The sequence below is a fragment of the Varanus komodoensis genome, unplaced genomic scaffold (genome assembly GCF_004798865.1).
Source record: "Varanus komodoensis strain SLA01 unplaced genomic scaffold, ASM479886v1 scaffold92, whole genome shotgun sequence".
NCBI classification, from domain to species: domain Eukaryota; kingdom Metazoa; phylum Chordata; class Lepidosauria; order Squamata; family Varanidae; genus Varanus; species Varanus komodoensis.
Window position 1 is genome coordinate 114,236 of NW_025336624.1, and position 11,881 is coordinate 126,116.

Sequence of the window (11,881 nt, forward strand, 5' to 3'; positions counted from 1 at the left end):
AGGATAAGTGAACTCAGGCAAGAAAGAGTCCAAACTCCGGTAGCAAGGTTCAACAGCAAATCCAGGCCACACTCACAGAGCAGGTCAAGGTCAAGAACCAGAAGTATATATCAGGGCCATTCAACAACACAGTCAGGAACAAGCCAAGGATCAAGAAGCAGACAGACAACCAGAGGCGCAGGTACCCTAAGGCAGGATAATCAGGCAGGGTTCAGGAATAGTCAAGGCAGGATACATGGGAGGTTATGCAGGAGCTGAACCCCAGCTAGTAGGAGAACTTGCATTGCTAAGGCACCATGGCAAGGCAGGATGCAACAGGAACTAGACCAGACTGGAGAAGAACTAGATCCAGCAAGGCGGAGGAGCTGGACCAGACCACAGTTGGCAGGAAACCCCACCCTGCTGAGGCAAGATGGGTCAGGCAAGGTGCAGGAGCTAAGCCACACCAGGTCTGTGTTGCTCAGGGAAGACAGTGAGGCACGATCAAGATCAGGATCAGGCAAGATGCAAGCACTACAGCAAACAGGAAGACCCGTGTTGCTCAGGGAACAGCTTGCTATTGCATAGCTCATGCCCCAGGGCTCCCAACCTGCACTCATCAGAAGGCTGAGAACTCCAGCAGAGTGAAAAGGTTTCTCTAGCCCTGTGTTAGAGATGGGTCTCCAGGGACCAGTTTCTGGGTTTACGTGTAGTTCTCTGATCTTGTTCATACTGCATCACAGAGCTGGGAAGAGATCCAGTTAGGAAATCTCTCTCATGCTGTATTAAACACAAAGCCTACCAAAAAGAAAGATGGGAAAAAGAAATGGGGACTGAGCAACATGAGCACACTGGAAATCTGAAAACTCACCTTAGTAATGTTCGATTCTTCAGTTGCTAGTTTCACTTTTTAAAGTTTGTCCCCTACTCCTGAGGACTAGGATCCTGTTACTTAAAAGCAAAAGACAAAACGAAACAACACCTCCCCCCACCCCCGAACATTAAGCTGTGAATTCACAGTTTTCATCTGAATCAATAGTGAATCATAGTCTAAGTAACTCTTGCTTTGATAGGAAATAACTCTGCTTCAACACTTAGCAGAGCTGCTGGTCTCCCCAGGGATAATGTAGGAATTTTCTTTAAAAATAAACTCTGGAGTATTACTTCAACCCAAATCTCACATTTGGGCGACTACTTTCCTTACAGATATTTTTCAGAGAAGAGTTCACTAATTGTTCCCCTTTTGGGAGTGGGGAAACATTTCAGAATCTGCTAAATAGTTCTTGATACTATTAATATTACTGTCATGCTCTGTGCTTCTCTTTCCAAGCTATTCCAGTCTCACCAACGTTTCTTTGCTAATAATCTTTATTCTTACAAGTCTAAGCATACACAGAGTGAAATGTTGAGCCCCCTTCTGATATTCATTACCTGAAACTCTCTGTACGAACCTTTCTGTGTCTCTTCCTTGGGGGATGACGCTGTGAAAGCAGGGACACTTGCCCCCTTCCCACTCTGCACCTAACTGTACTCGTCTCCAATGATGATGCCCAGTGATCAGACCTACCTCTTCAGGAGGCAGGAGTTTCCCATCAGAGAAACTACCCGTTTCAATGTCCCCTGGCTCGGGAGGCTGCTGCTCCTCCCCATTCCCACCTCCAACTATCTGTTTCCCATGGAGTCTCCAGAGCTTGGACCACAGCTGGGTTTGAACCATTTCAAAAACAGCCTCAGCTTTGGAATCTGAGTTGTCTGTCCTGCCAGGATGTGTAGCTTCCCACACCCGCACCTGAGATCTGACAGGGCACGCACATGCAACAATTACAGCTTCAAAATGGGTTTTCCTAATACCTCTGCAGAAAGAGCTAAATTTCTGAATAGAGTGATCATCCATTGCCCGTTTAGGTTTCCTAGTTCTTCTTCCAAACATCACAGTCTCCATTTTTTAATGCTAAGATATTCCTTATTGCAAAATCGGAGCTGGACTTAACTTACAGTTTTCTCAGGCCAATCTGATCAGTCCCAAACAGCAAAACTAAATCGAATGCATGTATTAGAACTGGAACTTAATCTGTGTCCAGGCACAGGGCTATGGAGGTAGATGAAGCCATCTCTTGTACTATATTTGATTAAAACACTGAATAAGAAAGGGCCAAGATAACAACCTTATCTGACCGCTACAGCCGATACTAATGTCCTCTGTCAGACGTCCATGGAAGACCCACACGTACCTGCATAACATTATTTTGATGGAGCTTTTGAATTAACCACAGCAATCTTTTGTCAATATTTGTACCAGAAAGTGTTCCCAGTGGACAAGGCCTATTTACTGAGACAAAAGCTGAGGTCAGATCTATAAATGCTGCAAACAATTTCTTAGTGGTTGGATGTTTGTTTTTTATTTGACAGTGAAGGACAAAGAACGGGTCTATCATGCTTCATCCTTTACAAAAGTCTGCCTGCTCCTCACCAGCAATGCTACTAGCTTCCACCCAGGTTTTTAGTTAAGGCAAAAAAGGGAGCAAAGCTTAGAAAGGGCACATTCAACAGGCTTATCAGTCTTCGATTTTAGGGTCTTGATGATTCCCCTTTTTTAAAAAAACTGGAAGAACTACACTAGAGGACTGTCAATGATGGAAGTTGTGTTCTCCTTAACTTCAGTGATCTGGCTTCTTTGTAGATCTTCTGCAAAAACTAGTAATAGTATTTACTAGTATGGCAAATAATACTGCTTCCACAATGGATATTTTACACAAAGAAGTTCTACCTTTAACCACAGACAAATCCCAACATTACTTCAATCATTCTTTCAGGTATCCTGCTATAATTACACAACAACATTCTCCTTCCGCAGGCCATCAAGTGGCTTTCAAGTTCAATCTGAATTATTTTACAACCCATGAATTATGAGGGACTATTTTCACAACCATTGCTATGCATTTATTCCTGGGACAAAACATGAGTAGCCCAGAAGCAGTTTCATCTGTCCTTGAGTACCAAGTTGCTTACACTACCAATGGGCGAACATCCAACATGAATAGGGCTTTCTCAGCATTCATATCAAACTTGCGAGATGCCTTCAGGGGCTATTTGAGTACTCAGTATGAACCACTTGAGCTGCCTTCCCCTACTCTTGTAATGCAACCTCTCTTACGGGGAAGGGGCATAATAGGTCATCTCCATGAACCCAAGAGATGGCATATGATGCCTCTCCCCAGCACCAAATGATACATGCTGCTCGCTCCTGCCGGGGCTCAAAGAGAAGGTGACCCTCTGCAGGATCTTCAGCCTGGAGAAGGATGGAGGTGAGCAAGGAGGGCGTGACAGAAGTGGGGACAGGTTGTGAGTGCTGGTTTCTGTCAGGCTCTGTTCAAAGGGGGCTGTACACAACTCAGACTGTGACAGCTGTACTCCTGTGGAGGAAGGGCATTCCCATTTTGATCCACCATGAAATGCGCTTTATGTCTCTGGCTCGGATGAAGGAGCCAGGCCAGAGACATTACTTTTATATGACCAGATGGGGAAACCATGCCTGCCCTTTCTCAGTGTCTTTGTTTCTCTGCAAAAGAGACAGTCATTTTTCTGCCACTTTTGTTGGGATGGTAAGAATTTGGGAGAAATTCCTCAGGGCACAGGGCTTCAATGCTTCTCTTACTGTAAGGAGGTGGCTGGAAGGGGTGCACCTTCTTTTAGCATTCCCCGTTTTCCTCGGCTCTTTCCTTGCAGCTCCTCTGGTTGCCTGAGCTTTCTGAGAAAGCCACTAACTGAGAACCCAGCCCAGCTGTCCACCTTTGGGTCCCTCAGCACTGCTGCCTGAGGAGGGCCTGGAAGCTGCCTGGGTTCTAGTTGGTCTGCCTGTCAGTCTGTCTCCTTCTTCCTTTCTTGTTATTAAAAGATTTTTTCTGGGTTTTTTATACATAAAAGGAGAAAAACAAGTAAAAGGAGCATGAAAAAGAAAGAAAAAGATGCCAAGGAATGTTACACAAAAATTACATATAGCGCTAAGTGCAGGAAATTACACAGAAAGTCAATAATTATTATTTCTATCCATTTTATAACTACAATTTTGACTTGGTTATTACAAAAAATAAAGATGGGTATCAAGTAAGTAATACCTCATCTTGCAACATATCCACAAACCCACAAGCAACTAATATTTTTCTTTTTCCCAGATAAAACAATATCATAATAAAAAGTTAAATTCATAAAATATTTATATTAATGTGATCATTGTAAACATAATACTAAATAGTAACACTTCTGATTGCTAAATAAATATTAAATGTAAAATATATTTAATATATAATAGGCTTTCCATTTAACATCACATTCTTTAACCAGTCTTCTATATATAACTGACCAGTAAATGTATCAACTAGGTCATCCTTACATAACAATTCAGACAAAAAAATAGAATTTAAGTAAAATATGCATAGTAAGCTTTCTATTTATCATTAAATTCTTTGACCAGTCTTCTGTTCCTATAGCTGGTTAATCTTGCCATTACTGCATATTCCACTAATTTATTTTTCCAATCTTCACTAGTTGGGCAGTCTTCTGCTTTCCATTTTGTTGCAATTATAACTCTAGCTGCTGTTATCATATATGTAAATAATTCTTCCATATTTTTGGAGAAGTTTCTGCTGCTATTAAAAGATCTTTTAATGGCAGCAAAACAAAACCAAGGATGCCTCCTCATGCCTTTAGCAAGCAGCAGCACTGAAAAGGCTCCTCAGAGGAAGTTCTGGTTCAGTCCTCCAGGGAGACTTTCAGAAAGCTCAAAAAGTCAGATTGCTGCTTAAGATGGGAAAGGATAAACATGGTAAGATAAAGAGCACCCACTCCCTTACAATTTTATTTATTTTATTTATTCATTTTCAAATTTATAGGCTGCTGAATAACCCAACAGGGCACTCTAAGTGGCAAACAACAATAAAATACAGACTTTTTAATATTACAATGCTCCTACTACAATAAGAGAAGCTCCAAAGCTTCTAAACTCTCACGCTTTCCCACATTTTTGGAGTGCAATTGCTTTCTGCCTCACCTCCAATGAATGGTCAGAAATAGATAGCAGTGTGCTATTTTTTAAATTTCAAATGTCTGTGTTAGCTAATCCCTGCTGAGCCGGTAGCTGCAATACTGCTCTCTAGGCACTTGCCAAAGTGGTGCTGAAGTGTAGCGGAAGTCAGCAATGTCTTCAGTCAGCTGGCACAGTGATGGCTCCTTTGGGCTCCTGCAGTTCCCAGAGCATCACAGCCTGTGCCTATTGCTGCATGCAAGTGTCTGACTGCCTAATGCCCCGAACAAACAGGGATACACAGCAGAGATATTATTACACACTCAGAGAGACAAGGGAACCCGGGTTCCTCAGAGGCCAGATTTCTGTTTATTATTTTACTGATTATAACAGCGAAAGCACTCTGTGCAGTTCACTACAATTAACACAATTAAATACACTATAAAAGTTTACAAGTTTAAAACTACTGTATGATATTAAAAGTTTAGCAGTAGTACAAAGATCTAAAACATAGTTTTAAGCAACAGAAATGGAAAGTCTAAAATGCCTGGGGAAAATTAGTTCTTCACCCGAAGAACTAATGCAAGCCTTTCTGGGAAGCTCATTGCAAAATTGGGGTGCAAAAGAAAAGGTCCTCTTCTAGTAGCCCTCCAGCACAATTCTTTGGCAAGAGTTTGCTGAGAAGGGACACTGGATGATCTTAGGACCTGGATAGGTATATATGGGGGGAGATGATCTTTCAGATAACCTGGCCCCAAACGTCAGGGCTTTAAATGTTTGTGCTGCCATTGTGAACTGGGCCTTAGGGATGGAAAAGTAGCCAGTGCAGATGAAAATGTACTGCCATAATGTAACCATAGTGTCCAGTTCCCACTAGTGTCCAGTTCGCTGCCCTATTTTAAACCAGCTGAAGGTTCCAGACCATTTTCAAAGGCAGACCCATGAATGCTGCATTGACTGCTGTAATTCTGATGAGCAGTGCAAGGGCAACTGTAGCTAGGCTCTCCCTGTTCAGATAGAGTTGGTGTATCAGCATAAACTAATAAAAGGTGTTCCATGCCATGTAGTACATGTCATGCCATTGCTGCATCCAACAGGACCCTCCAGATTATGAACCTGAACCTGGGGCACTGAGCCCCCCTGTACTGCCCAAACCGCTGCCTCTGGCCCTGCTTCAGTCCTTACTGCATAGAGCCACTATGCCATGATCTCGCCAGATAGTGACAAAGAACATGATTGTGCATGTAAGTTGCTAAACTGGCTTTGGACCCAGAAAAAATAGGTAGTTTAAGACCCAAGTGAGACATCAGCTTGGTCGTTTGCAGTAGAGAAGTTACTCTGGCTTTGCTTCTGTCCTGTAGTGTGGGAATTAAAGTGACTTGATTAGCGAGATAAAATTAAAGAGGAATGTTGCCACAGAGGCACAGTATTGTCTCATTGCTGCCCTTCCCACCCGTTTCCTGTGAATAATGCTAGATAATGGTCATTTGCATACGGTCAGTAACTGTTTCACCTTTTTCTTGTCTGTGTTTTTTCTTCCCTCCCCCATCTGTCTCTTTTTCCAACTTCCCCATCCCAGGTGAGAGCCAGTGCCATTGCGCAAGATGCAGATCAGAACTATGACTATGCTAGCAACAGTGTCATCCTACACCTGGATGCTGGTGACGAGGTTTTCATCAAGCTGGATGGGGGCAAAGCCCACGGGGGCAATAACAACAAATACAGCACCTTTTCAGGCTTCATAATCTACTCAGATTGAGGGCTGTGCAGCCATCCTGATTCCCAGCCCCGGACTTCTTTATGTGGCAAATTCAGCTGTGGATTCCACGTCAGTGACATCTTCATACACAGCTGGTGTCCCAGCCAGTTTGTGGGAATACGGTGGTTGGGTCCCTGTCTCCTTCCCCCTCAGGGTCACTGCAGAGGAACAATAGATCATTGAAGACAATCATTATTCCTGTCTCTTTTCCTTCCTTCCATTCATTTTCAAGAGCATCACAGGACACTAGGCCTTTCAAAGGATTAATTTTGGGGAAGGTAGCTAAAGGAAGCCAAGGGACTTGGGATGAGGCTTGAGGGGTGCGAAGCTACCTTTGGGTGGGGGGCTATATGACCTCTGGGGGCCATATACTACCCTGTGGGCATGGCCACTCCACTAACACAAGTGGACCTGGCTGTGCCCACCTGCCATGATTTGCTCTTTGCCCCAAGGACCAAGTGGGTTTTTCCACCCAGTGCTTGGATCAGGGACCAGATTTTGCTGTGCAAAGGTGCAGTTAACTCAAGCCAGACTAGCCTGCATTGCTCCCCTGATGGGGAGTGATGGAGACAAACTCAACTCTATCTCAAACTGGGGAAAGCAGCAAGGGAATGTCCTCCAGGTGGGATTCCCCCAGAAGGCAGGGTTTGGGGCCTAAACCCAGTTTCCTGGAGGACCTCAAGAACCTTTACAAACCAGACTGACAGACCCTGCAGACCAGGTTAGCCCTGCAGACCAAAGGTTCTGAACTGCACCCCTGCCATAGTGTTTGTTGGGACTCAAGCTGAAACGGGAGGCAATGTTTTTAAGATCCTCAAATCTACATGCCAAAATTCAAATTGGGATTTGAGTCTGTATTTGGAGTAGAGTCTATATATGCGTGTGTATATGGATTCTTAAAACACACAGTATTTTTATCTATGGAAATATTAGAAGAGTAATATATACATTTTTTTATTTTTAAGAGTGTAAATGATGACATCCCTGAAATTTCAAATTGGTGTAAAATTGTGATTTTGGGTCTTTCTTCATCCATGAGTTGTTTCAGGATGTTAATCTATGTATAACAGAATCAAAGAACAGCCATAATTGATTTCATAAAACCAGGATGAAACCAGAGCATCAACAAATGCTTTCCCTCACTTTCTGCTTGTTGCAAACTCAAATTTTGCCTTTGATCACAAACCGCAGCCCACTCACTCCCCCACCCCATTTCCTTCCAAAGGAGAGAATGGCCTTATATGTGCAGCCTCCCCTGCCATCTTCCACAAGGGATGCTGGATCCTTCATTCCCAGCACTCCCCACTGAGGAAGTCCAAGCTCATTGCTAGCCAAGACTGGGCTAGTCAGAGGGTTACTGTAGTCTCAGTATCTATCCCTTGCTTGGAACCTTTTGTGAGTGTGTGTGTGTGTGCGCGCACGTGTGCACATGCACACAATCTGGTAAATCACAATTCCTTCACTACTAAGAAGCATGTGGGTAGATTCCAACACTCACTCTGGTCATTCTATTCTCTATATATGTACAGTATAAATGTATGCTCCCTAGATAGGTCCGACTACAAGAATGCCATATCTACATATGTCATTGTAAGAAGCAGTGCCAGAAAGAGGAGTCCATCCTGGCCCTCCATCTCCCAGTTTCGCCCCTTTTCTCAATCCTTTCTGTTTTCTTCTCTGACATCGAAGCAATGAGCTTCTTTTACTGGTTTTGGTTCTCACAATAACATAACAAGGGCTCTGCTGGATCTTATCAAAAACTAATCTCATCCTACATTCTGCTTACGGAGTGGTAAAGAGATACGTGTGGGAAGCCAACAGACAGAACATAGGTGCAACAGTACCCATACACTTTTCCCGGTAGCTGTAACATAGAAACATACTCCCTCTGGTACTGATGGTAATATATAGCCGACATGACTAGTAAGTAGCCTTTTTCTCACTTAACAGGATGATAGAGGATGAAATATGTTAGTTCATGCGGCAAAACCTGACATTTAGACTAGGGTAGGGCTAGGCTGATTCGCAGGCACAGTCCACGCACACCACAAACAACATAGCATGTGCATTTAATTGTACATGCCCTGTAATTTGCACCGGGCTTTGCACATCGCCATAAGCTTGTGGCCTGGAAATGTCGTGTCACAAAGGTTTCTTGTTGGGTGCCACAGTGCATGGGCATTGTGGGTGTGGGAGCTTGAGAACCATGTCCGTGCATCCAGAAAACTAGCAGCTATGTTTTGGTACAGTCAGCCATTGAACAGGGCTTATGAGTAACTAGTGCTCATGCGAAATGGGGCTCAGCACCAGCATGCTTCCCATGCCAGGATTGAACCATAATACATATGAAGAATAAATGGACATTCCCCTGAGCATACCAAGTTTTCTTTCACAACAGAGTACAGTATGTGTAATATCTCTTGTTTATGTATGCTTTTACATAAATCTCAGGATATCTTCATAAGCACAAACACTTATTAAGATGGTCAATATATGAAAGGCCTCAACACCCCTCTCAGGTCAGGACTGCCAAGCACTGAGGGAGCCTTTGATAATTTTCCCTTCACAGTGACTACGTGAGGATTTCCTACCATTAAAGGAACAATAGATTATAGTGTGTAAGGAGAGGCTTCCCCCATGAGGAAATAGGGGATAGGTTTATTGATCAGAGACTGTTATTTCCAAGAATAGTTTTTCTTGAAGTTTAAGCACTGCAAGCAAGCTCCTGCCTATGCTCCATGCCTCAGTTTCTTACCAAAAAGCTTGTTCCACATGAGCAGTCTAGCCCAATTCTGCATGTGTAACCCACCAAGCCAACCGCACCCATTGCTTATTGTGACTCAGAGGGAAAGCAAAGGTGAATGGACTGAGAAACAAAAATAAATAGAAATCACATTAACAATGCAATTCTCTGCAAATTTACTCAAAAGCACCACTGAGTTCAATGGGTCTTACTCCCAGGTAAGTGTGAACACAATAACAATTACTGCTGCAGTGTCTGTGCATTAGTGTATTTGCATAAATCTCCTTGACTGTTTAAAGGGAAAAAGAGAAGTAAAATGCTGGCTGCGTAGGATGGAGCAATTGGAGCCCCACCATAGGGGGCAGGTTTGATTACTGCTGGTACAAGAGCTCTTTTTGTTTTATCACATTCAGCCTCCCTCCAAGGTTAGATTTCTTTTTTAATTGTCAAGGGTATTTGCACTAATGTGCACAACTGTAGTAACTGCTCCAAAGAGGAGCAGCAAACGTGGGGAAAAGCCAATAGCTGCCAATCTGAACTTGCTGAAGATTCAGCAAAGTGCTATAAGCAGGGAATAAAGTGACAAGTGTCAGTTCAAAATACTGAGAAGATGACATCGCCAAGTGACCCTACCCCTTCGGTGCTCTCTTCAGAACACTTTGTTCACATTTTTTCTTATTTGTCATTACACGAGTTACACAAATGGATTTTCCTTTAGCATTATTCTCCCTGTTCCCACTTGGTCCTTCACATCGGTGTGCAAATAAGGGACTGTGCATCCTCATCTTGTCAATGTCTTTGTACACTTGCTCCACCTCCCTTTCATAGCTGAAACATACATGGAAATGAGGTAAGACTACACATATGAAACAGCCAAATGTGCACTCTTGCACATCTGCAAAAGACCAGGAAATAAACAGCAACGACTCCATTTGTGTACTCCCAAAGGACAGATTTATTGATTGATTGGTTTTCAAAGGCGAGAAGAATTCCAAGTGCCAGTTCAGCATTGGTGGGAGGGTGGGTGGGGCTGATGCGCCGGCACTGATGAGATTGCAGAGCTGCATGCTTTTGTGCCTGTTTTTGCCCACTTTCGCCAAGCGGCTTTGTAGCCACTTGGGACAAGCTACAGTGCTGGATTCTGAGGTCACAAGCCTCCCTGGGAAAAACCTATCCTCAACAAACCAAGCCTTGAGTTCTCAGAGTGGCTTGTTGTGAGAGTGGAGGAACCATCACTAACAAGGCTGATAGCTCACTGTGGCTTCTCACATTGTGTGAACCCAGCCTATGCTTCATTTGAAAATCAAAAAGGTTTTGTGTGGTCCATTGACATCGATGGATGCCTTCTTCATGCATTGGAATGTGGGAGTCATTCATTCATTGTAATAACTGTAAATCTTTATAAAACGAACTCTTAACAGAGAAACCTGCAGTGGCTCAAAATAGAGGATGTTTGTTTGACTATCTAACATTTTTTATCTTTGATTATGGGCTTTCAAAGGGCCTGGATGCATTCTTGTAAGTTAACAGGCGTTCCACGGAATTGAATGGATTATTCTCATTAACAGCAGAGAAGTGTGCTAAAGGTGAAAATACCTTGTAGCCCTGTGGCTATTATTTATCACCAATATATTGTTTATATGATTGTAAATACAGTGTGTTTTCCATTGCTGGCTAACTTTTAGTGGCAGGAAATCTGTCATTCCCGAAGGTTCCTGTGGGCAAGAACAAGAGAACAAGGGAGCAATAAAAGAGCAAGACTGCCTGCTCCAGCGGGACTCTCCTCTCCAACTATGTAGAGCAAACGACATCCATGCCTCTGAACTATAATATATACAGCCTTGTAATATTTGGATTTTTCTTGATAACTACCTTAGAATAATTTATATCCAGAAACAAGTTATGGTAAATAATTTAAATAAACCAGTGTTGGCCCGCCAAGGGCCTCATGAGCCTCCTACTTTCACTGTCTGCCTGAGATGACAAATATGGGGGTTATCGAGCTCTTGGCAGGCTGCAAGACTCGGCTGGCAAATTGCTTGTGAGTCGCAAAGTGTGCAGGCCTGAGGTTCACAGCCCTTTTCCAGCCTTCCCCTTCCTATGAGAACCCCTTTTTGACTGGGTTGTACAGCTGTTGCCACACAAGAGAAGGGGATCCTCTTTCAGCCTGAGGGCTAGATTCAATTTGAGTAAAACTCTCAGAAGCCAGGTTCTAATGGTGGGCTGGGATCAAGCAAAGCAGGCAGAGGGAATGAGGGTCAGAGAGAACACAAACTGCAGCTTAAAGCTTTCCCTGCCAGTAATTAGGCCTCTGGAGAGGCATTTCAACCTTTTAGAATGGAGGAAAAACTGCACAACTATCATGAGGAGGAAACAGTGG

General features: G+C 43.4%; 1 protein-coding gene across 1 annotated transcript in view; it reads left to right on the top strand.

Annotated features, from left to right (window-relative positions):
* Positions 1-6,758, top strand: part of C1QL1 (complement C1q like 1) — a 45,918-nt gene extending 39,160 nt beyond the window's left edge. Inside the window, exon 2 of the mRNA XM_044418751.1 lies at positions 6,579-6,758. Coding sequence (XP_044274686.1) covers positions 6,579-6,758 — 180 coding nt within the window. The remainder of the gene's footprint in view (positions 1-6,578) is intronic.
* Positions 6,759-11,881: the final 5,123 nt, after the last annotated feature.